Source organism: Juglans regia, chromosome 2 (genome assembly GCF_001411555.2).
Source record: "Juglans regia cultivar Chandler chromosome 2, Walnut 2.0, whole genome shotgun sequence".
Lineage (NCBI taxonomy): Eukaryota > Viridiplantae > Streptophyta > Magnoliopsida > Fagales > Juglandaceae > Juglans > Juglans regia.
The window spans coordinates 37,598,536-37,626,324 of record NC_049902.1 but is presented as its reverse complement, the minus strand read 5'-3'; the positions used below and the strand labels follow the sequence as shown (position 1 = coordinate 37,626,324).

At 34.8% G+C, this 27,789-nt stretch overlaps 4 protein-coding genes across 6 annotated transcripts; all 4 read right to left on the bottom strand.

The window, feature by feature from the left end:
- Positions 1–230: 230 nt before the first annotated feature.
- Positions 231–2,299, bottom strand: LOC108985952 (pentatricopeptide repeat-containing protein At5g66520). The gene has a single exon (XM_018958438.1). It carries the CDS (start codon positions 2,148–2,150, stop codon positions 564–566), a length of 1,587 nt encoding a protein of 528 aa, XP_018813983.1. The 5' UTR covers positions 2,151–2,299; the 3' UTR covers positions 231–563.
- Positions 2,300–2,407: 108 nt separating this feature from the next.
- Positions 2,408–4,683, bottom strand: LOC108985960 (GPI-anchored protein LLG1). The gene is made up of 3 exons (XM_018958449.2): positions 4,310–4,683; positions 4,151–4,207; positions 2,408–3,109 (listed from the first exon to the last, which is right to left on the bottom strand). The coding sequence occupies exons 1-3, from the start codon at positions 4,407–4,409 to the stop codon at positions 2,751–2,753; spliced, it is 516 nt and encodes a 171-aa protein (XP_018813994.1). The 5' UTR covers positions 4,410–4,683; the 3' UTR covers positions 2,408–2,750.
- A 2,705-nt stretch (positions 4,684–7,388) lies between these two features.
- On the bottom strand, positions 7,389–14,062 carry LOC108985906 (phosphatidylinositol/phosphatidylcholine transfer protein SFH13-like). 2 transcript variants are annotated; one of them, XM_018958374.2, is made up of 15 exons: positions 13,597–14,062; positions 12,717–12,822; positions 12,202–12,505; positions 11,972–12,071; positions 11,447–11,713; positions 10,945–11,022; positions 10,766–10,870; positions 10,627–10,676; positions 10,453–10,552; positions 10,199–10,297; positions 10,015–10,104; positions 9,757–9,919; positions 9,137–9,522; positions 8,976–9,050; positions 7,389–7,872 (listed from the first exon to the last, which is right to left on the bottom strand). In XM_018958374.2, the coding sequence occupies exons 2-15, from the start codon at positions 12,721–12,723 to the stop codon at positions 7,852–7,854; spliced, it is 1,845 nt and encodes a 614-aa protein (XP_018813919.1). In that variant the 5' UTR covers positions 12,724–12,822; positions 13,597–14,062; the 3' UTR covers positions 7,389–7,851. The 2 variants fall into 2 exon arrangements, with proteins under 2 accessions (XP_018813919.1, XP_018813925.1); XM_018958380.2 differs by lacking the exon at positions 10,199–10,297 and having other exon boundaries at positions 7,390–7,872.
- A 9,976-nt stretch (positions 14,063–24,038) lies between these two features.
- On the bottom strand, positions 24,039–27,040 carry LOC108985938 (ubiquitin-conjugating enzyme E2-17 kDa). 2 transcript variants are annotated; one of them, XM_018958419.2, is made up of 5 exons: positions 26,928–27,040; positions 26,218–26,324; positions 25,546–25,673; positions 24,673–24,777; positions 24,039–24,419 (listed from the first exon to the last, which is right to left on the bottom strand). In XM_018958419.2, exons 2-5 carry the CDS (start codon positions 26,285–26,287, stop codon positions 24,276–24,278), a joined length of 447 nt encoding a protein of 148 aa, XP_018813964.1. In that variant the 5' UTR covers positions 26,288–26,324; positions 26,928–27,040; the 3' UTR covers positions 24,039–24,275. The 2 variants fall into 2 exon arrangements, with proteins under 2 accessions (XP_018813964.1, XP_018813970.1); XM_018958425.2 differs by lacking the exon at positions 26,928–27,040 and adding an exon at positions 26,860–26,916.
- Between the last annotated feature and the right edge of the window lie 749 nt (positions 27,041–27,789).

Genomic DNA, 27,789 nt, shown 5'->3' with positions numbered 1-27,789 from the left:
CACAAGCCAAGGGAACAAGTGTGCCGAGTCAAACCTGAGGATATTTGTTACTGATATTTCAGGCCAACAGATTTGTTAACGTTGTGATATTATTTTTTATTTTTGAATAGCTTATGTATAGGAGGAGGTTATGGATAGTTGTATATAAATATTATACGCTATGTACACTTGATCTTATCTTGAATGAAAACTTCTTATCCATGCAATCTCTCTTCTAGTGAATCTTTACAAATTTGAATGGTCGATATATATCACATTTTTTATATTTGACTTGAAATGAATACACTCGTGACTTTGCTTTTGCAATCTTAAGATCGGAAAGACAACATTCATGCTCAGCCCTCCACGATGCGCGCACAGAGTGAGAGACCAGAGAGAGATAAAAGGGAGACCATTGCCATGCACGCTGGCCAATCCACAGCGGGTAATTTTATTTCTGGTTTTGTTTCCTGTTTCGATTTCTTAAACGGGTTGTTCCCTAGTTTTCCTACAATTCACTGTTTGATGGGGTACCAGTTTGATCTCCGAGTCCCCTATATGTATATGATATATATATGTCATCCTCAAAAGCCATTCCATAATCTGTATATCTCTCTGAGCTTTCTATGATCTACATCCCCTACAGTGAACTCATGGACAACACCATCTATTTCAACAAGGCTGGTTCCACATGTTGTTTCCAAGTCATTTTGTTTGATGAATCCCCTAATTTTAGTTGCGTAAGCTTTTTCACCGGCGTTGGCCAACATGAGCCCTGCAAGTTTATACCCGTCTCCTGACATTGGCTCGAGATCAATAAGGCATCTAAATGCACGACTTCCTCTCCTCATGTCAGCGTAGGTCCTACAACCGCTAAGAAACGCTCCCCATATAATCGAATTAGGCGCTCCTGGCATTGACGCAATCAGCTCTTCTGCTTCTGACAACTGCCCCGCACGACCAAGCAAGTCCACCATGCATCCATAATGCTCAATTGTTGGTCTGATCCCAAAATCATGAATCATTTTATAGAAATAATGATGTCCAAGTTCAACATATCCCGCATGGGAGCAAGCAGATAATATAGCCACAAATATAACTTCGTTTGGATGTGTTCCGCTAGCAACCATATCATCAAACAGTTGAAAACACATTTTAGCTTCACCATGCAAGGCGAATCCAGATATAATTACTCCCCATGTTACCATATCTCTCTGAGGCATACTTCGGAAGATATCATAGCCACATTTTATGCTGCCACACTTGGCATACATGTCGATAAGAGCAGTACCCAAAGTAACACTAATCTTAATCCCTGCTTTATCAAGATATGCATGTATCCATCTTCCTTGGTCCAATGCCCCCGAATGAGCACAGGCACACAACGAGCTCACGAATGTTGATTCATTTGGGTGGACTTGGGAAACCATCATGTTCCGAAAGATAACTAATGCCTCTGAATACATGCCGTTCTTCGTGTATCCTGTGACCATTGCACTCCAAGATGCAACATCTTTTGTCTCTATGGTTTCAAACAGTATTCTAGCCTTTTCTACATGGCCTTGACTTAGATACCCAGAGACTAAAGAATTCTTAGCAAGCGTGTTCTCTTCTGAGAATTGTGCAAAAACTCGTTCTGCACAAACAATGCTATCTGAAATTGTGTACATATGTATCAGAATGCTATGAACGTGCGTATTGGGCGCTATTCCAGATTTAATTATCTGGCCGTGCACTTGTTTACCTTCAGAGAGCGCTTCCAAATGGGAACATGCTTTGAGGACAAAGGTGTAAGTGTAATTGTCCGGGGCTATGCCATCTAGCAACAACTCATTATACAGTAAGATGGAATCATGTGGAGACTTACCCAGTGTTAGGCCTCTGATCATGGTGTTGTATGCAAATACATCAGGAGAAGGTAGTCTCTGAAAGAGTGAATTGGCAAATTTGAGCTGTGACACTGTAACATATGACTCGAGTAGCCTTCCAGCACTCGAAGGGAGTTGAAGGAATCCGGACACAACCAACCGGGCATGTATTTGTTTTACTTCCTGTAAGTTGCGGCACAACTTAAGTAAGTGGATAGCTGCAGGATTTCTAATTGGAGTCCTCGCTAATGGGATGGATAACTTCTGCCTGGGAAAGGATGGAGATGAGAGAGAAGCCATCATCTGATTTTAAAAGCTCGATGGTAGCGAATGGCCTTTCCAGCCAATTAGGGAAACGCCTGTACTCTATAATTCGAACAATCTCTGAAAGTGGACGGTCTAAGATGATTTGATTTTGGTCTTTTCTTATCAGCTATGAGCTATCCACAGCCACTCAAACTATATCCAACAACAGATATGTCGCCATAACTGCATCTTGGGCCCACATCTTCGGCACTCGCTTCATACAATAGATTTACAAGTGCAAAATGATCACTCAATGAATATAATCGGTACTTGAATTAATCAACTTTCGTAGCGCATTAGGCGTACCAACGCACAAAGCGACATCCAGGATAGAGCAAACTCCAACTTAAAAAAATAAAATAAAAAAGGATAGAACAAACTCCTAACCCCAGGTCCCCAACCATTCGGGGCCAACAAAGTACAAATTGATACATAAATGAATTTTGGGTATGCCAAACTGAAAATTATCAGCTCCAGCTGTTGATATACAAAGGAAAGCGTGGCCAAGAACCTGATAGTATGAAAAAATTTGTCTTCACAAGGTCATAAAAATATAGAGGGAGAGAAAAAAAGGAAGGATATTTGACTTTGGGGCTTTTATAAAGTCAGTAACCCCAGCAAGAAACCAGCTGTGAGCATCAACAGTGACGATGGGTAGCACACGGTCTCACTTCCACTTTCATTGGCCGACTCTGATGGTGTTGGTGCAGGGCATGCAAGACCCTCCTTCCCTTCTCTGCACTCACTGGCAAAAAGGCCAGGTGGGTATTTTCCATAGAGGTTAATGTAGCTGAACATGGTTGTAGCGCAGTCATTTGTTAAATCATTCAACACGTCCACGTAAGGGCAAGCAAATTCCTTGAATGACGCACAACAAAGATCAGCAGGGTACCGAGGCCCTTTGCATTTGCTTGTGATGATTGTGTAGTTCAAGAATTCGAAGTTCACCGGGCAAGCTGCACATATCATAAGTAACGCATCATTAGACCACTATCACCTCTTGAATACAGGATAGACCAAAGGAAATTAAGGCCTTGTTTGTTTTCCAAAAACATCTCATCTCATCTCATCTCATCTCACCTCATCATTACAACTTTCTCAAATCTCCACATAAAATAAAATAAACAATTCAACTTTTTCAAATTCCAAAACAATAATAATATTAAAAATATATATTCTAATAATATTTTATTTAACTTTTTAACTTTAATCTCAACTCATCTTATCTCATCTCATCTCATCTCTGAAAACAAACGAGGCCTAAGTAAAACTGTAATAATGCTCAAGAAATGAACCTAATTTCCGTAGTGGGTAATTGATTTTCCTAGTTTTTTCCCAAGCCACAAACAAAGCCTAATTGTGGAACGATATAGCATTTAAAAGATTGCAACAAATATCTTGCAATGTAACCTAAGTTGAGATCAATCACTTTATCCTTTGTCATGTTCTCTACCAAATATGCCTCCTCTGAGGTAAAAGAAAAAAACAGGATATTTGCAAATTGAAACACAACATAAAACATAGAAATGCCCATAAAAAACAAGCCAGATATTCAATCATCACAGGGTATAGACAGAATCCATGGCCTGAAGAATAATCAAGCAAAAAATCATACACCTTAATCGTTTGGCTTTAATTCAGTTAATTCCTCAATGTCTTTTTTGTAATCCCGTCAACTAAAAACCAGAACGGAATAACGGAAAAGAAAATCCTAAAAAGGAAAAAGGAAATAACAGAAAGGAATCTGAAAGGCAAAAGCTATAAACGATCACAGGCCTAAAAATTGAGATTTGTTAGCCTATTGAATTGAATCTGCTAGCGAGTCAAACAAACATGCTGCACAACATAATGGATCTGATGTATCTTCATTATCCAGCATGATCTAATTGAAAAAAATTGAAAGAACGGGCATAAACCGAAGCTAGAAATATCGAACCATCAGATCTCACTGCCATGAATATAATATTAAGCCCATAAAATTTTGTGAAGATTAACACCTTTTCTAGCTTGAAGAAGGTTCCGGCCAGTAGATGAGTAAGATTCAAAGATGCTATCTGCAATGAAACACACATGGAAAAAAAAAAAGTTAAAAAACAAAGAAATAGGAAGAGTGAAGTGTTTCAGAAAGACATACGTATTCGAGAGACTAAAAGCACCTGAAATGAAACTGGAAGGAGAAGAATAAGAAACCGAGAGACCCATCAAAAGGAAGGAGAAGAAAATTGCAGAGCAGAAGCACAAGCATTTCGACGCCATACTTTCTTGGGTTTTCTTTGCGCGTGAGAGAAAGACCGATTTTCTATCTCCTCTGTCTCTCTCTCTATTAACTTTAGATTAAAGAGGTTTAGATGGTAGTTGACAAAAACATAAATCAGACAGACAGAGAGACGATAGTGGGAGTCGGGACATTCATCACATACACACCAAACAGAACAGCTGGGTTTTCTTTGGTATTCTTAAATAAAAGCAACGAAAAAGCGCAGACAGTCGTATAAAATTCGAAGTGGGTGACAGCAGGAAACGCGAAAACTAGTTGTCCTCGCGATCTTTCTCTTATCATTTAAATATAAATATTTTTTAATTTTTAATTTCAAATCTTAATTTTTTTTCAATTAACTATTATAATTTTTTCAAACTTATAAACAAAATATAAAAAATAATTCAGATTTTTTAAATATCAAAATAAAAATTATATTCAAAAATTATATTCTTATAAAATTTTAATTTTATAAATTTTTTTATTGAATTTTTTGTTCTCATTTTCTAAAACTACTTAAAATATCTTAACTCAAACAATTTCATTACTATTTATAAAATATTTTATTATATTTATAAATTTATCATCTCATCTCAATATTTAAAAGATATCAAATCACTGTATTAGATTTGACAGCTGGTTTAGACGAATCATAAGTTAGCATATGATATTTATGAAGCAAATCCATCATTCAGCAATACATTTAGGCCTTGTTTGTTTTCCAAAAACATCTCATCTCATCTCATCTCACCTCATCATTACAATTTTTTTAAATCTCCACACAAAATAAAATAAACAATTCAACTTTTTCAAATCCCAAAACAACAATAATATTAAAAAATATATTTTAATAATATTTTATTCAACTTTTTAACTTTAATCTCAACTCATCTTATCTCATCTCATCTCTGAAAACAAACGGCCCTTATAAGTTACAAGTTTGAGTGACAAAATTGCAATATCAATCACAAATGGAAGTAATATTTAAGAAGCTTTGTTCATGTCGGTCATGCCATCTTGTTCATTATCGGTCATGCCATCACTAACTCAGTCATATATAATACTCAACCTCATTTTATCTGATATTCGACTTCTCTTCTTTTTAATAGAATAATATTGGATACGCATCATAAATGTATAAATTTTGTACGAATTTTTTGTAAAAATATAGATCATGAAAAATTATATGGTAAGATCTATTCTTTTATAAAGAACTTACACGAGATTTGTGCATTTAAAGTTGTATATATTGTAATATTCTCAATTTGATAAATTTAGCTCTCATATGCATAGCAAAAAGGGTACGCAACTATTTATTTATTTATTTTAACAATTCAAAGAAAATGCGTCTCAGGTCTAGAAATAAACAATAAAAGAACTAGTTGAGATTAAAGTATAGCTCATTGGGATTATTATAAACCATAAGAATTTTTCTCTCCCAATCAAGTTAGATATTCTGTGAATAGTAGTAAAAAATTAATAATAGAATATTGAATAGTAATGAAAAGTATATAAAAAATAATAATAAAATAATAAATAGTAGAATACTCCACTACTCAAACTAGCCCTTAATCTTTGATATTACACTCTCTTCCCTTAAATCTTTAGTTTTTTTTTTTCATATCATTTCGTAATATGGTACATAATTCATGCCTCACACTTACAGTTAAAATGGTTTTGATACCACTTGTAACGATTAAGTAACGTTCAAGTCACATATATACTTATACTTTAAAATGACCTCCAAAATGATAGAGTAAAGTTACAATTAGGCCATGTTTGGATTGAGAGTGCATCTCAACTCATCTAATCATTATAATTTTTTCAAATTCTCAAGCAAAATATAATAAACAATTCAACTTTTTCAAATCCAAAAATAAAAATAATATTCTAATAATATTTTATTCAACTTTTATCTCATTTCAACTCACTATCCAAACCTCCCCTTAGAAATATTTGAAATAATTATAAATCCCAACAAATTCTTCTTCCCATGTAATATGGGGTCTTATTTACCACCGGTTTATACTCAATTTGAAGTATCGTATGTCCTTAAATTAGATCCCTAACATCTTTGTCGGATCATTCTTTTGTAGGTATGGTAACTAGCATTCCATACTTCATAATTTGGATTATGATTGGCTGTAATATATTTTATAACAATACAAAGAAATTACAAAATAAATATAGACTTAAACTAAAAAAGACTAGTCAATATTAAAATCTGAGTTATTTAGAATCATTATAAACCATGAACTTTCCATTCTCAAGTAAACGTGTCGTCCTATTCACTATCATCCTTTTAAAAAACAAAAAAAAAAAAAAAAAATCACTGCACTTCTACTGTGTCGGTCCCTCATTTTAGGTTGGAAAATGCTATATACGACGCTCATTCGATTCAGTACATTTCTCACAATCTTAAAATCAGGATTTCGATTCCCAACCCACTGCATTATGATTATATCTGCGTGTGAGATAACACTATACATGCGTTTGTCTGTCAGTCTCTCACTCCAACCACATATTCTTTTACACTTTAGAGAATGTAAAAGGTGTTCTAAACTTCACAGCATCCATTTTATAATCTGAAGTGGCTGGTCATGAATCTTTGGAGATCGAGATTACAATCACGGGTCTCCCTCTAGTTGAGGAAATCCGTGATAGCAGATCCGTCCCGTAGTACTTATGGATACCTACAGCCACAAATCTCTTCCCTCTTTCTCCTTATGTGAAGACCCACACAATCATGGGCTTTCGGCCGTTGAGATCCACGATCATATTGCGAGTTTTTGGTTTAGTTGTTAGTCCATAGAAACCCACGTCTAGCATGGAGTGGAACTTAGGGCGGCGATGCAAGGCAAAGACAAGCAACAGAGCAGACGGGATGAGACAAGAAGATGACTTGAAAAAAGGGTTTGGGTTCATGAAGCTATATCGACTGCCACAGACTGTCGCATCAATTTATAAATATATATATATATATATATATGTGTAATAAAATTTGCACTACCAAGTACTCGTTTTGGAACTACAAAACTGTCTCATATTTCATTGTCTTTCTATCTCCCACATGCCGCTTCAACTCAATGATTTTAGTTTTGTGTTTAACAAATCATCCACAAGTTTATTTACAGTGCCTCAAATCTCAATGTTGATCAGAATTATGGCCAGTGTGTAGCATTTCATTAACTTCTTTCCTTTCTCTACATTGTTCCAAAGCTGACAGGGGCCCCGAGTAGCCCATACAGCTCAACCGTAAATTTTGTCAAGAACTGTCTACTCACTTGAGGATGGTATAGGTGATGAAAGAGAGAATTTGTCTTCCCAACGGCTGATCCAAGTATGTCCCACAACGGAGGTTGCCCACGGATTCTGGCATGCTTGTCTGCATCAAACTCCTCTCTGCAACTGTAGCTTTGTTCTTCGACTATCTTCAAATATTCAGCAGAACAATTTTCTCCGCTGCATCGAGTATATTCCAAAGTTTCAAACTAACCTCAATAATATATATACATATATATAAATTTGAATATCATGTTTGAAACACATATAAAAAATAATAACTTTCCAATTAAATAGAGGATCAACTAACTGACTTTGTTTGCAAGCTCCACATTTTGACTTCAACGTGATCAAACTTATGTAAATTGATCATAGTTCAAGACGATATACATTCAGGATACACATGCAATATCTTAATTTCAAGACCAACAAGTTCTCCACTGAAGTTGAGTGCAGGAAATTAGGTACCCCATCCGCCCCCCCCCCTCTTCCAGGTCCAACACCCACCTGGCCAGGGCGGGGACCACCATCTGTAAACAGACAGCATGCAGGCGGGGATGCCTGCACCCAACAGCTGCTGGGGGATTGGGCTGGGCCCAAGCCTGCTCGGGGTTTACCCCGTCTGCCCAGCCCAGGCCCAGATTTTATATACATACATACATATAAAAAAATTGTTTAATAAAACGACGTCATTTTGGAGAGAACTCTCCAAAACATCATCGTTTTACACTAGGTTTTTGTTTAAAACCCCTCCCCCTCATCCTCCTCCCACGGTGTCTCTCTTTCCCCTCTCTCTAGGTTGGTTTTGGATTTTGTTTTTGCTTTTCGGTTGGTTTTGAGTGCTGGGGGGTTTTGTTTCGCCGTAGGTGCGGGGTGGGATGGACAGCCGTGGGGGTCAATCCAGCCCGCCAGCATCCGGACGAGGTCACCCGCCCGCAAGTGGTGGGGCTGCGCTCCCCCCCCCCCCCCCCCCCAGGCCCAGGGTGGCCCCCATCCAAGGGGGAGCAGGTAGCACCCTTACAGGATATCATGACAGATACTGCACCGTGGCAAAGTATTTTGATAATTTTTTTATACAACAAACTGGAGAACACGGTACACTCCAAATTAGCAGAAATCCTGTCAGATAAGATGAGAAGATAGGAGGAGGAAAATGAATGAAGTGTCATGGCCCCAGCTCTTTTCAATACTTCAAAGCACAGGGACTCCCAATAGGTTCAAGCCTCAAAAGTCCCTATCGGACAGCTTAATGATCTTACCATAACAGGAAACACAATACTTACATGACATTTAGACTCCTGTAATTTTTCTAGCAACTCAGCAATCTCTAGTTGCTTCACCGCTGCCACATGTAGTGCCTGTAACAAGAAAATGAATCAACATTGTTATCATTGCAATCAAAAGTTCTATTTCATGTGACTAAACCACTTAGAACGAAGCCTACTTTCTTTGTTTGTTCAAGGTCGGCCTCAACAGACTTGATCCTGTTGAAAGAGTCCATAAGCATTTGCTCCTTTTCCAAAGGAATTCCAGCAGGCTTGCTGCTAAGTTCCTCATATACCTTTTCCAGTCTCTGAAGACGCTGTATGCAAGTAACGACACGGTCTTCTTCATTCGCAGTTTCAACAGCTGGTGAATGGCGATTAATGTCATTATCCATCAAATTTGATGGGTAAACATTATTCTGCCTTCTCCATAGCTCAAATCGTAGACTTCGGAAAAATGCAACAAGTCCGACCGCGAAAGATATCAGTGCTCTTGCAACACATAGAAAATCACCATTTTCAACTTTTTCCTTAACAGATTTGAACCAATGGTTGACTCCAGTAACTGACAAGAGATCAATTTAAGAAATAAGTCCAACAAAAAGGATACTAATGATCGGCAGCTATATGGCAACAACCTATATAAGCAATATTCATGCTTATTAATCAACTTTTTAAAAATGTTCACAAAGCCAAATGAGTCACTAACAATGTGTTTATATAACATATCCTCCAAAAGAAATGACAGTCAAAATAGATTACATTAGCATGTACAATCATAAATTATATTAGCAAGTACCTTCCAAACTCGATGTTCCCACATCAAGAGCATTATCCATTTCATCAGCTTTATGTGGTTGATCCTCAGAATGTCCCTCTCCTTCGTGGCTTCTCACGGCTTTCTCAGCCAGAGAAAAATTATCATCACAACTATAGTAAGCAATTGGATCTGCTGCCTTAACCTGCATACCAATAGTAGAAAACAAACACAATACATTCTCCCATGTACAAATTATAATCATCACAATCAATATGAGCCACAGGTTTTACAACTCACTTCTTCAGGAACTGGAGCCAAATCAGGTAATGTGGAGCTCTTTCGTACGTCTGACCCTGACTCTGCTGTAGATGTATCACTGCATCTTCCCTGAATTTAGATGGGAAAAAAAAAAAGAATTAGGCATCTAGGAAAAGATATACCACTAACACATCATACTTGTGCCAATGAAACTAAGGCTTGCCTTAAGCAGCCGTATCTTAGTGTAAGTGTCAACTTTCTGCAGGTCAATAGAAACTCTAGTGATTTGCCCCGTAAATGTTGCTTCCGCATTATGTACAAGCTAAACATGGGTTAAGGTTAATCTTCCGACAGCAGTTCAATAGAAATTTCAAGCCTAAACATGCTCGACATATGGAGTATGAAGTCCACATATAACAGGCCCAAGAAGATTAATATACCATGTAAATAAAAATCATTGTTACAAGAAAAGCTTACCTTCATTATGTCAGGATTATTCCATGGGCCTTTATTAGATCTAAGGCACCCTCCTTCTGCATAACAGGTACATGAACCACCCAAGAAGTCTGGCAACTGACTGAGAGGAAAAGTTTCTGAGTCAATACAGATAATGACACTTAAACAAGAGAGAATGAACAGTTGACAGATTACCTGGAATCTATGACTTCCAGTAGTTTAGGCAGTGATTTCGGTTCCAAAACCTGAAATATTAAAAGATAAATAATACAAAGTCAGGTGAGGGCATGGGAAAAAAATATTGGGATATTATAGGCCTAAACATATCCCATACCTGTATCTTTGCTATGGTCTTTGCATCAAGAAACTTCTGTGCAGCGGGCCAAAGCATCTTTTTGAAGCCAGGACCAGCATTGACAATGTACATTTGATGCAATGTCTGTGGATTTATTGAAACAGTTATATAGCAATACAAAATAGGAAAACCAAATATCATTTGGAAAACTCCAATACCTCAGGATAGTAACTGTTGTCAATTTTTGTCATAGCAGCCAAGAGATTTGCAGCAGTCAGGGTGAAATTCTTAATGCCCTGTGTAAAACATAGTTTTATTCAGAAGTAAAAGGTGGGTAAATTGAAGCCTGTACTAAACATAATTATCAATTGCCAGCTAAAATCCTGGAAAGAAGTACTTGCAAGTTACACAAAGAACCAACCATTAGTAGAACAAAAAGATTTTTGAGTTCTATCCATAAACATAATTAGTATTTTATTCTTGTCCAGGCCGATTAACAGTGTGATCTAAGAGTATCCCAGCATGATGGCAGTGTCTAGAGCACCAACGCTGAATGCCAGGTCGGATTGAACTCTGAAACATATTGAACAACACAAACCAGTGGTAATCCCCCAAAAAAAAAAAAAAAAAAAAACAAAGTCAGCAAAACTTTGCTGAGATTCTCCCATGATAGACCCAATTCAGTTTGACAAAGACTTTCCAGCAGAAAATTCAACTTACCAAGCCCTGCACATCCAATATTGTTGTTGTTGAACAGATGTGCCTCTTTGCTGCAATAGAACAAGCAGGAAACTTCTCATATAGAGCCCTTTCAAACTCCTGGATATGGTACTTCAAGTATCGATCTATTGTGGTGATGCGCATAAGTCTACTTGGATGAGCTTTCCCAAGCCTCTCAATGTAAACTGGCCTGCCTTCCTTGTCAACTCCATGGTACCCTTGGGGGTAATACTGCAAGACTTCTTCCAGCTCTTCAAATTCAAAATCCTTCATATTTATTAGTTCAATATGGAATTAGCATCATGCCTAACATAGTGAGATCAATATCGCTCTGACATGGTATGCATTCTGATCATTAGAGGAATGGTAAAACTAATATCCCACTACATTACTTTCCAATGCCACTCAACGTTTTCAGTCGAAGCTTAGATTGAGATAATGACAGTAAAAGTTCCTCTTGTTTTAACAGTGTGTATACAAAATGAACTGACTTAAACTGCTGGTTTCATGATTTAATATCATTACCTCCAAAATGGTGTCTGTTCCGAATTCTTTTCTCCAATTAATCATTTCGTCCCACATCTGGATTGTTTTTTCAATGTGAAAATCTCTAGCTTTCAAAAATCTGCACAAAAAAGAAACATAAAAATGGGATTACCACTGAGAATGATATTTGTCCCTGTAAAAGATGAATCCAGTAAATCAAAGCAGCCAGTTTATTCATGCACACTAAAAAAATAAAAGATACAACAGACCTCAACAAAGTATGATAGTCATCATGCCTAGGAGGCAACAAATCCCTGTGAAGAAGCTTTAGACGCAATTCATAGACAGCACGCTCCTCTTTTGCATCCCGTACAACCTCTATTGAAATTGGTGGAACCTTGTAATCGACTTTCCTTTTCCCTCTTTTCTTAAGAGAATGGGTGAATTTATTTGAAGCACTTATTGCCTTCTGCTTGATGTTTCCAATTTTGGATCGTCGTTTCTCATCTTCAGAATTCTCAAAATCTAATTTTCTCTCCCTAATTTCGTCATGAAACCCAAGTCCTTCTAGGCCTTCAATAGGATCATTAAAGATTAGTAGTCACAACATCACGTATATAAAAGCTGATCCCACCACCAACATGGCACTATGCTAAAGATTCAAACAATCTTTACTCTGTATTTTCATTCTTCCAATTAATCAAGCATCATAAGCCATAAATTTAGCAAGTGAACGCAAATGGCACATGGTAAATGCATCCTTGAAACTAACTAGCAAGCATACCTGACATTTTCAGACCACCTCAAAAGGAAGTGTCTTGACAATAATATTCAGGGGATTAAGACAAATCCACAGCAAGCTAACTGGCATAAATACAAGATCCTCAGCACTGTCAAGAACAGAAAGCAGGAACTAAGCATCTAAATTTTCAATCTAAGACATCAAGTTTGTTGTATGTATATGGTAAAGCGTCAAACGTTTTCGTAAAACTTCCATTTCAGTGGGAGAAAGAAAACAATTAGTGACAAACTTATATTTGAATAATAGAAAGAACCAACATTCTTGTGATGTGTGGCACTTTCCATGTGCATCCGAATACATCAAAACCTGCACTTTCGGGGGTTACATTTATTTTTCCCTCAAATTCTAGGGAAAATCAAATAAACAGAATTTCACTCTTTCTCATCACTTCTAAGGTAACCAACCAAATCCTTTCGATTTTACATTAGAAATTCTGAAAATACAATAGATCTGCATCGCTTAAACTCCAAAAAAAAAAAAAAAACTAAATCCGATGCTCAGTTCACCACCTTTCACGGTTTTTCACTTATTCAGAGAGCTATTATGAGTTATGATATTGCAGAAGAACAACGTAAATGGGAAGAAAACAAAAAACAAAAGGAACCTCAAAAAACAACTCGAAGCCTCAGATTTTAGCAAAACAGAAAGAAAGAAGAAAGTCGCTGACAATAGCTCCGAAATCAATGCAACATAATGAAGTAGTATCACATTTATAGCAGTCACATAACGCTCTCCGAAAACAAACTTCAAATAGCATTAAACCTCAACAATGGAAAGTCAAGACAACGGTTAGTCGGTTAGATCTCGCATTAAACGCATCGAAGAAACGGGCAAACAATAGAATAAGAAAGTTAAAACGCACCGTAAATAAGAAGTGTAATTTGAGAGCTGGATGAAAATCTCTAGGAGGAGCGACAAGATGAGTTTTCACGAGCCGGAGAGTCTGTCAGGAGACGGAGCCGAAGCCGAAAATGAGAGTCACACGGGCAAGAGGTGAAAGATTTTCATCGATAAAACAAGAGGATGGCGGAGTAGAGTAAGCTCGAAGACGAAGGAATGGAGAAGCACCAGAAAGATCCGATTTTCGCTATGTTCGTAAAAATTCGCCCCTCCCCTTCTCTACCTCTCTGTCAACTTTTTTTTGTTTTCTCCTTAATTTCTAAGTTTGAGGGTTTTTTAAAAAATAAAATAAAATCCGATTTCTGCCATCGCTTCCTATTTTTCTCTCTCTTTCCCGCTGCCTCTCTCTCTCAAAATTGATGCTGGAGTGGAGAAGAAGGTTCCAGCGCAGCAGCGACACCACCCACACGCCACTTTGCTTCGCTTACCTGTCCCTTCTGCCTTACGTGTTTTTTTTTAAGAGAAATTATATAGTCTGAAATTATACAATTATTTTAAAATAAAATATAAAATTTATATAAAAAAACCTTCTTTTTATATTCTTTTCTTTTGAATTTTGACCCTTTTTTTTTTTGTATTTTCAGAATTAGATCTATAAAAATATATCATAAAAATAAATTTATAAATTGACTTTAAGATGTATGCTACAATAAAAACTACTTTTATAAAAATAATGTGGCATATTAAAATGAGAAAACCTTCTTACAGATGACACCGACAACTCTCATTTATCGGAGGCCAATCAAAACTTACTACGTGTGCGGTACACGAAAGAACTGAGGAGACGCATTAGATCGAAACCCCTCCCTCCCTCCCTTTGAAGCCTAAAGACTCTCGATCCCCCTCTCTCTGCTCTCTCACTCTTAGGGGTGCAAATAGTCCAGTCTGGTCCGGTTCGGCGATGGACCGAACCATCATTTTTTTGGACCGGACCGGACCGAACACCCAAAGGGACCGAATCGATAACTATCGGTCCAATTAGTCCGACCTAATTTTTTTAAAAATAATTAATAAAAAAATTTATTTAAAATACTAAATTAAATTAAGTGACTTATTAATGTGAATTATGTAACAAACTCAGTAAAAAAATATTTTATATGGTCAATGATAATAAATTAGATAAAATTTATATTATTAATTTATATAATTACTATATAATTAACTAATTGATATTATATATTAGTTAATTTATAGAATATTAATAAGTGTTAATAACATATTTAAAATTTTATATTGTTAATAGTGATAGGTTAGATGAAAAAATATATAAAATATTGTTAATTTATAGAATATTAACAAGTATTAATAATATATTTAAAATTTTATATTGTTAATTGTACAATTATTATATATAAAATTTTTTATTTTTGTTATTTTTCATTCGGTCCGGAAAAACCTGGACCGTGGACCAGACTGAAACTTTTTGGTCCTCTAAAATGTGGATCAGACCGGACCAGTCTAAGTCTTGGTCCAATCCGATCTAGACCAAAATGGTCGGTCCGGTCTGTCCGTTCGGTCCGACCAGACCGTTTATCACCCCTACTCACTCTCGATCCCCCTCTCTCTACTCTCATTCCCTCTCTGAATCTTCAAGACTCCCTCTCTCTCACCAAAATATTCTTATACACTTATATTTGTTATTTCAGACTCCCAAATGCCATTAATTTTTTTTCATTTCCATATCTTGAATGTTTACCAAAAATATTCGGGAGAAAAATCACAATTTTGTTTTCATTTCCCAAGTTTTCTCAACAACCAAACAAGGCTAAGATTGAACTTAGGGGTCCCCACGCATCAGTAATGAACAAAGGCAAAATCAGAATCTTTCTGCAAATGAACAGAGGCAAACCAGATATTTCCCCCCTTTCATTTCGCTTGTTTTTCATCTCCCACTTGTGGATGCGAGAAATCTATGGTTTTTGTGGGTTTTCTTGAATTTGATGATTTGTGTTTGCTTTGAAGTCCGACAAATTTTTGTACATTTGAAAGTTGTTTCTTGAAGATTTTGAGGTCGAATCAGTAAAAATCAAATAATTCTATGACCTCCTCTAAGTCCATCGATGGCAGCTATGAAGAAAAAATTATTTGGTTTTGCCTCTGTTCATTTGCAAAGAAATGAAGAGGGGAAGAGCCATAACAGCACTACGAAGCATTTGCATAGATTCATTGTTTGATTGAGATTCTGAACCTTTTCATCTTAGGGTTTTCGTGAGGGTGATCGAATGAGAGAGAGAGAGAGATTATGAAGATCGGTTTAGGGTTTCTTTGAATGAGAGAGAGAGAGAGAGAGAGAGAGAGAGAGAGAATACACAAAGAGAGACGAAGGAGAGGGGTTTTCGGTTTGGTCTGGAGCTCGAGCGAGAAGAGATTTTCGTGATCCCCAGCTATACGTCCTACATGATTTACAAAGGAATACCTACGTGGCAGCTTTTAATTAGTTTTCGATAAGTGAGGTTTTTAGGTGATACCGGTCCGAAGAGCTACTGTATTAAAATATATTAATTAATAAACTTCTTTATAGAGTTTTTTTTAAATGGATAGTTATTTTTTAAAAACAAACATAATGTAATTTAGGTCTCGTTTGGTTACACAGATGAAATGAGACGCACGAAATGAGATAAGAAATATGTAAATAATAGTGAGATAGTTTGTGAATAATAGTAAAAGATAATGATAGGCTTACTACCTTCTAGCACTCATTTACTACTCTTTTTATTTTTTTAATTTTTCTTTTATTATTTTTTTACTTAATGGTTAAGAAAATGACTATTAGTGAAGTTGTATATTTTTTTAATTTTCTTTAAAAATTAAAGATGTTAAAAAATACTTAAAAGAAAATAATAAAAAAATAAATGTTTCAAATATACTATGGAATAAAAAATGAGTGGTAAGAACTAAGAAGTAGTAAGTCTATTATTATCCAATAATTAAGTAATTTGAGTTAAGATATTTTATGAGGTTTTAGGAAATAAGAGATAAAAAGTTGAAATAAAATATTATAAAGTTAAAATATTACAAGAATATAATTTTTTAATATAATTTTTGTTTTGAGATTTGAAAAAATTAAATTATTTTTTGTGTTTTATTTTGAAGTTTTGAAAAATTGTAATGATTAGATAACAAAGTTGAAATTTAAAATTGATAAATATTTATGTTTGAATAGTATTTAGATGTTAAAATGAGTTAAAATCACATGTGAAACCAAATTGAATATTAAGCATTGCAAATAAACAAATTTCTAGTACCAATTTGAGTGGAAACGTACGCTCGCTCAATCACTTTGTAAAATCGGTAATTAAAGTTGAGTTTAAATGGGATAATTTGAATTTTAACTTGAATTTCAAATCTAAAATTTTGAAAAGCTTAAAAACTAATTATTTGATTTAGTACAAATCCAAATCCAGATCCCCATATATCCCTCCATCTATCCAAACACACGAGTGAAATATGTCTCTCTTTCACACACACACACATATACTAGTATCACGTTTACAACAGACATGGGTATGTCGATTTTTTTTAAATATTATCCCTGTTTACAACATATATCATACGCACCACCTGCAAACTATCTAAAACTATAATACAATGATTAATAAAAACATATTCACAACTATATACAGTTGTTTTTTAAGTATATATTACAACAACAATAGATTTTAAATGAGACATTTGAAACATTTATGTTCCCGCTTTAACTACAGCATTGACAGAGAGTACTACATTAAATTTATTTTGGTGCAACTATCCATATTCATTTATTTGCACCCCTAAATTGATCATCCATTCTTTTCTTTTCTTTTTTTAATTTGAGTTGCATTATTTTTGAAATATGGGAGGTGATCATGTAATGATGGAAACATACAAACAAGTAATGCAAAAACTTTTTTAAACAAATTGATGAATAAACATTTTACCTCGCCTTTATGTTTTAGAAGATCCATGGTCGTGCAATTCATGATTTGTTCTATTGTTGAGCCGAAACTAACAATTGCTATAGATGCACTATCATCATATATTTCCAGATACGCTTGACATATAAAAATAAAATAAAAAATGAGAAATTAGAAGCCAAGTAAAAAAATTCAAAAAAAAAACTTAAAAGATTTAGGATGAATTTGGATCTCAAACTCATCTCAACTCATCATTATAATTTTTTTAAATCCCAACACAAAATATCAACTCAACTCAACTCAACTCATTTCAACATCCAAACACACCCTTAATCAATTTACATAAATTAAAGTAAATTTAATAAGAAGTTAATGTTTTATTTATAGATATAATTACAACACTGTAAAGTTTGATAACAAAAGATTTTGAAACTTTATGCCCTTGTTTCACCGACAGGGCTGATGGAGAGAATGTTTAGTTTCTTTTGACGAAGTTGTCCAAGTTGATTTATTTCTATGCCAAGATAGATGATCCATTCATTTTCTAGAACTTTGATTGTAATATTTTGGACATATAGTAGATGATCATGTATGGAATAATGAGAAGGTATAAATATATGAATATCAAGATTTTTTAATTTTATATTTTTGTTATTTTTTTAAGTGTTTAGATACTTTATATAGTATAGTTCAAATATTAAATATATAGTTTGTAGTTTCTTTGAATTGTGTATTTTATTATAAATTTAAATATATTTTCTTTTGATGAAAATAATTATTCATTCATAACATTTATTATTTAATGAATATTGTTGTTATGGAATAATTTTTTTATTATACTTACTTAACTAATTATTTTGCTATTTATTTTTCCCCTCTCTCTCTCAGTCCTCTTATTGCCTTATGCACCGACACTTTTTTTCATTTCTCTTAAAACCATTTCTTTCCCCCACCTCTATGTCTCTCTCATATTAGATAGATATATATCTCCATCAGCCAACAACCCTACTTTCTTCATTTAACTTCTATGGATCAAAACCACCGCTCTTTTTCTCTCTCTATCTATCTATCTATCTATCTATCTCAGTCGCTGTTATTTTCAATATCCCTTGATTTCTCTCCTTTCTGTTTCGTCGGTATTTTATCAACAAAATTCATTTTATTATCTTAATTCATTACTATTCATAAAAAAATTTAACTTAATTTAACTCAACTCAATGTCCAAACACATCCATAAACTTATAAGTCTGAATTCACTAACTACGACAAGACTTTTTTAAGTTTAAGAATTAAAGTTAAATAAGTAAATTAATGCCGATATCTAACTTCCCCCGTTTAAAAAACTTGAATAATGCTTAACATGTGTGTGTATTCTTTTCTCTGAACACGTGTTATAGGGCTGCTAAGTAGAATAATTATTTTTATAATAGCTACGTGAACTATTTATGTTAAAAATAAATAAATAAATTATCAGGAGCTTCTTTCACTTTTGCTCCAGTAATTATCTCTTCCCTCAAATTCTCCGTTTCTCTCGCGACAAGGCTTAAAACTTGAGTTTGTTTTGGTTCAGATCGTGACAGAATTTGAAGTTTCTGTGGAGTGTCAATGGACAAGATGAAGGGTTTTGAATGTTTTAGGGCTTGTTAATTAAGATGAAGCACTCTGTATTATCCACAGATAACAAAAATTTATTTATGGTAAAGGAAGAATAAAAATTTATTTTTTTCATTTTTTTGGTTGGAATTGCATTTTATTCTGTTTGGTCGCCACCGTGAGCTACGCCGAACTCCTCCTGGATTGCTGGGATTGCATTTTATTCTGTTCGAGTATTTTCTAACAGAGGAAAAAATAAAATTGAGGAAAAAGGGAAGTTTTGGTCGCCGTAGCCATTACGTGTATTTTCTGCTTATATCGACTGGGTTCCTCTGTTGGGTCTTCGAGTGTTTTTTTCTTTTTCTTTTTTGCTTCCAAGTCTTCGAGTGTTTATCTTAGTTTCTTTTTTGCTTCGACTCGGTTCCTCTGTTACAAAAACGTTCTTCCGCTTCTTCTAGCAGCACAACTTTTATAACAAAATAATTTTTTGGGTTGTAAATGATAAACTAGATGATTATAGCCAGTTTGTATGATTCCTCCTATGTTGGTGCCCAATTTCTGTGAATATATCCGATAGAAAAATATGATCATTGTGAATATATCATCGTTGAAAAAATATGACTACTGAAAAAATATATAAATTAAAAAAATATGATCGTTATTAAAAAAGAAAAAGGACCATTAGAAAATTATATTTGTTAAAAATAATATGAACGTTAAAAAATTAATATATACTTTTTTAATAATAAATAAATATTCAAATTATAATTATAATTATAATAAATAAAAATATTAAAATCAATATTTTAATATAATAATGATAGATTTGGAGAGTGCTATTTGGTGTTGTTAAAAAGTAACTAGTTAAATTTATAAAAATGAATTATCTAATCAAATTTTAGCCAAACTTTATTGACTCCACTACTAATATTTGAAGAAAGACAACATTTGAGTAATGATATTTTTGTCGTTCTTTCTGGTTATCACAATAGGCTTTATTTGGGTATTTAGAATATTTAAAATATTTTAAAAGACCTCATCATTATTTATTATTTTATTATTATTATTTACTTTTTTATTATTATTATTTAATATTTTATTATTAATTTATTTTTATTATTCACAAAATAATTGAAAAAACTTCACCACTCAAACACAATCTAAATTTATCCGTACGATTGAGTGCGAGGTTGACACGGAGAGAATTACTGCTTGACACATTTCAGCTGGGAATATGATAACGCTATCATTAATTTCTCAAGTAAATGCTCTGCCACAAGAACCGCCGTTACATCAGAAGAATGATGTAAATCATGGAGTCAATTCGATGGCTCAGAATTTTGGTTAGAAAATGAGAAATCACCGGTCGGGCTTCTATTAGCCAAATAACAGTCTGACAATTATAGAGTAACACTTGAGACTTTCACCACATTTATTTATCTTGAACTAGCGCTACATCAGAAAATGAGAAGCTCTTATTTGCGATTTCAGCCTCTTACCCCTTGCACCCCCTCGAAGCACATCAGCCGATCCAAAATTCTGAGAGCTTCAGTCCCCTTCGCAACGGTGGTGGGTCCTTGTCTTCGTGCTGACCCATGGGTGGTGGCGAGAAGTGAGAAGTGTAAATCTAATTAGTTTGTCATCTTGGCTGAGCTTTTGAAAACGAAAGACAACGACTTTTTTTTTTTTTTTTACTCTGGTAACATCTTCCTTAGGTTTAACTCGACTGCCGTTGTGTTCCTTAGGTTTAACCAAGGAGAGTGAGGAGAGATCAGAAGGAAAGAAGAATAGATGAAGCTTTGTAGAAAAGTCGCTATCAAAAGGCGGACAAGAGAACGACACACCGTCCAAATTAAAGATGGAAGAATTTCTGTAGATAGCAAGATGCAGTTTCTAGGCACTTTCATTTTCCATATTTAGCCACTCCCTCTATACGTACTACGATATTGTCTCTTCTAATTAGATTGTAGAAGGATTTGGGCCGTACTGTCTCTTTGGTTTTCTCGGTGCATGCTTAATATAATATTATATGTATACATATGCTGTCTGTGCTGTCTTGGAGAGTGTCGGCAATAGCCTGGAGACATCCCACGTCCAAGAAAGCGACAACGAGATACTGTTCTCTGAGGAGGATAGTATTTACAGACTTCATATTTCAAACTCAGACCTTCTCTCTCTCTCTATCCGTGCATAGTAACATATATCCATGACCTTTCGTTATCTACACTTTCTCTTCTCTGATAAGAATGACTATTTTTTGATAACGGAAATAGGGATTCAGACATAAGACAAAGTTATTACTAAAGAATTCAATAGGAAGCCCGTGATTCTTTTGCTGACAAAAGTTATTTCGAGTTTTTATAATCACATTACTTAATGTATTAGGTTGCGTTTGCTTATTAAATTCAGTTTAGCTTATTTGAGTTCAGTTAAATTTTAAACTGAATCTAATATCAAAATATCTAACTTTTAAATTATTAAATTTATCACAATTCAAAATCTTCTTACACGTGGACTCATAATTTTTTTCAACTTAAAACATCTTTATACATGAGATCTACAATCCTTTTTAATTTTTCATAAAAAGTACTAAACTCATTTTAATATCTAAATACATTTTAAACTCAATTTAGATGAACTTCACATAACTTTCTTTATCATTCAATTTACTATTATTCATAAAAAATTCAATTTAACTCAACTCAACATCTAGACGCAACCGTCACTGATCTTCTGATCCCCCGGCCGATTCCAGTCACTTCTCGAGGGGTGTGAACTAAATGAGCGAGCGAGAACTATTGTGAATTTGATTCTGAATTCATGATCAATGGATTCCGATCCTCCATTTTTAATTGTTTACTTTTTTGTAGTCTAGTAAGTACTTTGTCTTCTATACATACATTATATATATATATATATATAAATATAAGTATCCTGCATGCAATACCAGCAGTACGTAGTACTGGTCCTAGCAGCGATCTAAACTTTCTGATCCGCATGGTAAGGTTTGATCCCAACATGCATTTTTAAATACCCACGGTTGTTTAATTAACCACGATTTCTAGAAGTAGACTAGGCTAATAGCTAGCTACCTCCTTTCTATTTTATAATGATCTGCATGCGATAACTTCAATATTCCATCTCATTTTATGACCTCCGCGCGCCTTCTAATTATAAACTCTCTAGTTCTTAATTTCTTCATGATCAACAATATCATTATAAAGGAACGTATAAGGTCATTGATCATGATGCCTAAAAGTGATCACCATGAATTAGCTGTCAATAGTCAATGATATTCTAATCATGGTTTGCTCTTTATATATCTACGTACAATATATATATATATATATATATATCCAAGATTATGATCAGTTAGTACTCCTAGCTAGCTAGGCCAGCTTGTACGTGTTGGCTGCCATGATCTTCTTAATTCCCGTGTGCATATATGGCGTGTGCTAGGTATTAATGTTTACTCTTTCAAAAGTCATGATCATCTTCTCCTTATAAACCTGAATTCCGGTCCTTTGAGCTAGCTAACTTTTTGATAATAACCAGCGCCGTTAAGGAATTTTTTGCAGCAGAGGATTTTCTAACAACTAATTAATTTATAAATTAAGCAATCAATTAATGCGGTATGCTCTTTTATTTTGTTTCCTTTTGAGAGTATGCCAATATATATGATCTTATATAATGATGCGAGTCAGTACGGGTGAGATCAGGAGGTGGTACGTACGTACTAACGATCAATGGATCGATGCTATAGAAGTTTAGAAAATCTGACGATCTTCGATCTTTTGCTTTAGCTATTCCTGCTAAGGTCGTGCTGCGCATCAGTCAGAAGTCGTAGCACACCACAGATAAATTTTTTTTTTTTTTTTCATTCAATACATTGAGTGTGCGGCAGCTAATGTGTACAGTAGGCTGATATTTATATTTTCTCTTCCTGCTATATATGGTTAATGTTATATGTTCAGTGAACAAACTGGCCAGGGATGTCATCGTTATTGGTACACGGACTTTTCACGGAAAAATGTATGGATTAATGTGCAGTTCCCGTACGTGCACTGTTCAGGAATGTGCATGCCTGAGCTATGCACGAAAATTACACATCCGCTCACTTTTACACTGGACCACCCAGGGTTTTCGGATGAAATGATAACAAAGGCCCATTTGATAATTTTGATGGCAACCCCCAACCGAACAAAGAAGCAGCTCTGAGAACACTTGCGACACGACTGTTTTTAACTCGGATTATGCTACTCTGTCCAACATGTATAGCTGGACGTGAATTACATTTTTTTTTAAATATTTAAAAAAATATACAATTTATTAGTAATTATGTTTTTAATCATTTAAAAAAATTAAAGAATTAAATACACGATCGATCAAACCCAAATGACAAAACTAGAAGGCAACCTAGCATTTTCTTTTTTAACTTTGGGATTTATTATTCGATCTGCAATGATTTCTACATTTTATTTGGTAAAATAATGGTAGATGCATTCGAAATAATATAACAAATGTGAGCAGTTTGCTTTCCCATGTATGCACGATGGCATTAAACAGCTCTCACACACTTCCTTCATATATCGATCGTTTTCTTTCCATATTTCATAAAACCTTTGCCATTTTTTGAGTTACGGGAATAATCACCGATTCACCAACCATTAAACCCAGACCACTGCATTTTAAATCCTCGACATCATATCGTTTGTTGATATCAAAGAAACAGACACCAATTCACCCTATCCTCATGCCAACCATCATACTCTTTGCCTTCCCTTCCGCCATCTTTGTGTTCCTGTCGATGGCCTTCGGTGTACAATGCCTTCTCATCCAAATTTAACAATGCTAACAGGCCAGAGCTTGCAAGAATACATGCTAAAGAATGAAAACAACCGATAACATGCGAATCATGAATGTGAAGCAAAACAAAAACAAGATTTTGCCACGGAGTTCCACATAATTATGCCATGTCTAAAAGTAATTAAGATTATCTCGGTTGAAGAAAACCGCATATAAGAATTTCCCTAAGACAGAGGACACACCACAACAGAACAAGTTCGTTCTTTAATCTTCGGACCAGATTATAATTATTTATTTACTAATATGATGCCTTTAAGGATGACATATCAACTCATGCAGAACAACAGCCCTAGCCCATGGCATACTTCTGGGTCCAGGACCGGGCTGTTGTCTCATACTTTGCTCTGTCGGTCTTGTACATGTGAGCAATTTCAGGCACCAGAGGATCATCTGGATTTGGATCGGTCAGCAGTGAACATATTGATAGCAGGACCTGCAAAAAACCATTGCAACAATTATAGCTTATCAACCACAAATCTAAATATTGTCCAAGCACAGAAACAAAACCTATACACACTGCCAATTTTTTTTTAAGAAGACATCATATTGTTGCCAAGTCCAAGCCCAACTCAGGGATTGCAGTAAACAACATATAACTGATGAAAATGCCTAAAAGATTTGCATCCCATGCAATGCATAACAATCATGAAGAAATATGGATGACATGACTTAAAGCAGCCGATTACCTTGGATATGGTAAGGGCAGGGCTCCACTGCTCTTTTAGGATGTCAAGACAGATGCTTCCATTGCTATTAATGTTAGGGTGGAAAACTTTTGTCCGGAAAGAAACCTACATAATTTCATAAAAAATCAGAGATCACGGAAGTGCATAAAGATAAGCACAACTGGCCAAGGATCATGCCTTATGAAGTGGAAGTCATTAGTTCATATCTCTCCCATCTCTCCCTTTGGCCTGCCTACTCATCCAAAAGAAACATAGATAAGCATGGCCCATCTACTACATTATTTCCCCAGGGAAAACTAACAAAGGCAGAAAACACCCTCAAATTAACCCAACTCACAGAGGAAAACATAATGAGTAAAAAGAAGCAAAGAAGAAATTTCTGGTCAAATCAACAATTTCCACACTTCCCTTTTTCTTCATTGAGTTAAATTGATACTTACGTCCAACTTTTAGAACCTCATGAGTTCGCAGATATATCATAAGCAAAGATTCCAAAGCTGCAGCAAGACGGCAGACCAGGCAGCTAATAATACATGGCAAGAAATTGGCGGTATGCATTTCAATTGCTTCCATGGGTGCAGTTCTTATGTTAACTAACATATAAGAGAAATAAGTAGCTAGATGGCAGTCAATACCAAAACATGCAAAGTCAAGGTAGGTTCACCCTCTCAAAGTCCCGCAGATACACTGGGTTGGGGGGGAGAGAGAGAGAAAGGGGGGGTGGGGAATCTAAATATTTCAAAACGTGATAGAAAAACTAGGTTAGGAACTTCAGCAAGAAGCTATGCACACAGGAAGACATATGACAGATGTCGGAGTTAGGGAATTAAACATATTAACTGCGACAAATGACTGAATAGGCGTAGCTTTTACCTTAGGTGGCTTGAATGGATAATCTGGCGGGAAGTGAATGGATACAAGGAACACACCCCCCGCAAATGGGCTGTCTGCTGGGCCCATAATTGTTGCTTGCCAGTGGAACATATCATCAGCCACAGGGCCTGCAAACACAGTAAACCACGGATTAGAAATTGTGACAACAATAAGATCGCATAATACCAAATGAAAACCAACCATCTATCTAGTAGAAAACGAGGTATTACCTGTGTTTAGGGTTAAGATAACCACATACAAAAAATAAAAAGTATGTGGAAGGCATAAACACTATATGTTGATAATTTCTTACTCACACACACATATGGCCGGACACAAAAAGAAACAACCACTAATATACACACAGAGATGAGTGCAGTCCAATACATCTTCTAAGAGCGTGTGCACAATTCTAAACATTCCATTCCCAAATCTTGCTTATCAGTTAGTTTCATCCACTCATGTCGAGGGCTTCCTCATTTTTATTGTGATATTTTCTAAACGGTCAAATTTTTATTGTCCTATATTCCCTAATACAAGTTTACCATCCTTCAGATTATAATCTGAATCATACTAATGAACCCCTCAATCCTCAAAGCAGAATTACTAGTGCATACACAACCACTCCAAATGGACAATAGAGTACGCTTTCAAAAGAAGATTGAAACAAACCGGCACTGCATGAAGCGGGAGGATCTTTCTGAAGGTCCTTCAACTCCTTGTTTATCCTTTTAGAAGCCATCACAAAATCACCGGTGCCTCAGAATCTTCACTGCAACCTAAAATACATAAAATGGCAATTAAATTATATATGTATGTATGAATCTGATAGCCATGACAAAATATGGCTTCCATTCCTCTCGGCAACATATGATGAGTGGGAGTTAAATATGATAAACATAACAAATTCCAGGGGCGTATTTAATTTCAACAAAACCTCTGCAGAGTCCATGCCAATCCAACTAGTTGTTATTCTCAAATTTATCAACAAACAAGCAGGGTCCGAATTAGAGATATAGAATTACAAAAAAGAAGCATCACAATATAAAAATTAAAAAAAAAAAAAAAAACATATAAATGATCTTAAAACGTTCGGAGGCACATGACGATCGATTCAGACAGGAAACACGACTACAATATAGGATTTTATATTTTACATAACATTATTTTGGTCAACTAATAATATTATAATCAATTAGAAAAGAATATACATGAAGTGATTAATGAATAACGTGTACTTAAGAGAGAGTATCTCCCTGCTTGGAAATCGTAAGAGTCAAAGAATAGTAATAAACAAATAATTAATAATCCAACCCTAAAACTGTTGGGGGAAGAAAGAACTGCAAAATCGAACTGAGAGAGATGACGAAATATATACTGACCGGTAGAGAGAGAGAGAGAAATAGAAGTCTGCGAGCGCTGTAATTGTGTGGGCGAGAGTGTTTGGACTATGGTTTGTAAGGTGGCGGTGACGGTGACGGTGTTCTTTCTTTATAGTTTATATAAGGGCCGGGTTGAATTTAAAGATTGAGATGAGATATTTTAGATAAAAAATAAAAAGAAATTTATAAAATTATTTTTAATATTATTATTATTTAAAAATTTAAAAAAATTAAAATGGGATTTAAAAATATTAAATTATTTATTATATTTTATATAAAAATTTAAAAAAATTATAATGATGAAATGAGATAAAATAATTTTTAAATTTAAATCGATCTAAATATACGAAAAATGGTAGAAGTGGTCTTTCTCTCATACATATTACATCTCCATTTAAATTTTAAAGGTGTGATTTATTATTTTTATTTTATTTTTTATACATATATTTAAATATTAAGATAAAAGAATAAAATTTTATTAAAAAAAAGATAAAAGAATAAAATTGTGTAAGATTTTTATGCATAATTTATCAAAAAAAAACGAAAAATAAAGGGCTAAAGGAAGCGTTTGTCAGTGAAACTCGGTAAGTCTCCGTAAAACTTTCCTTCCAATCTTATTTTTAGAAAAAATAATAGAATTTGGAGTTTGTAATGTACAAGTTTATTTTGTAATACACAACTTAGCATCGACTTTTATTTCGAGTGTTACAAAGTAATTTAACAATTAATCGTAAAAATCTCACTTCATCCATGTCATGTCTATCTCTATGAGCAGGCCGGTTGGACTGACGAAAATGCCTCTCTTTTCATAAATGTTGCGTGCCTTGGGCTTGCTTTTATATATCAATATCGAATTTTTCAT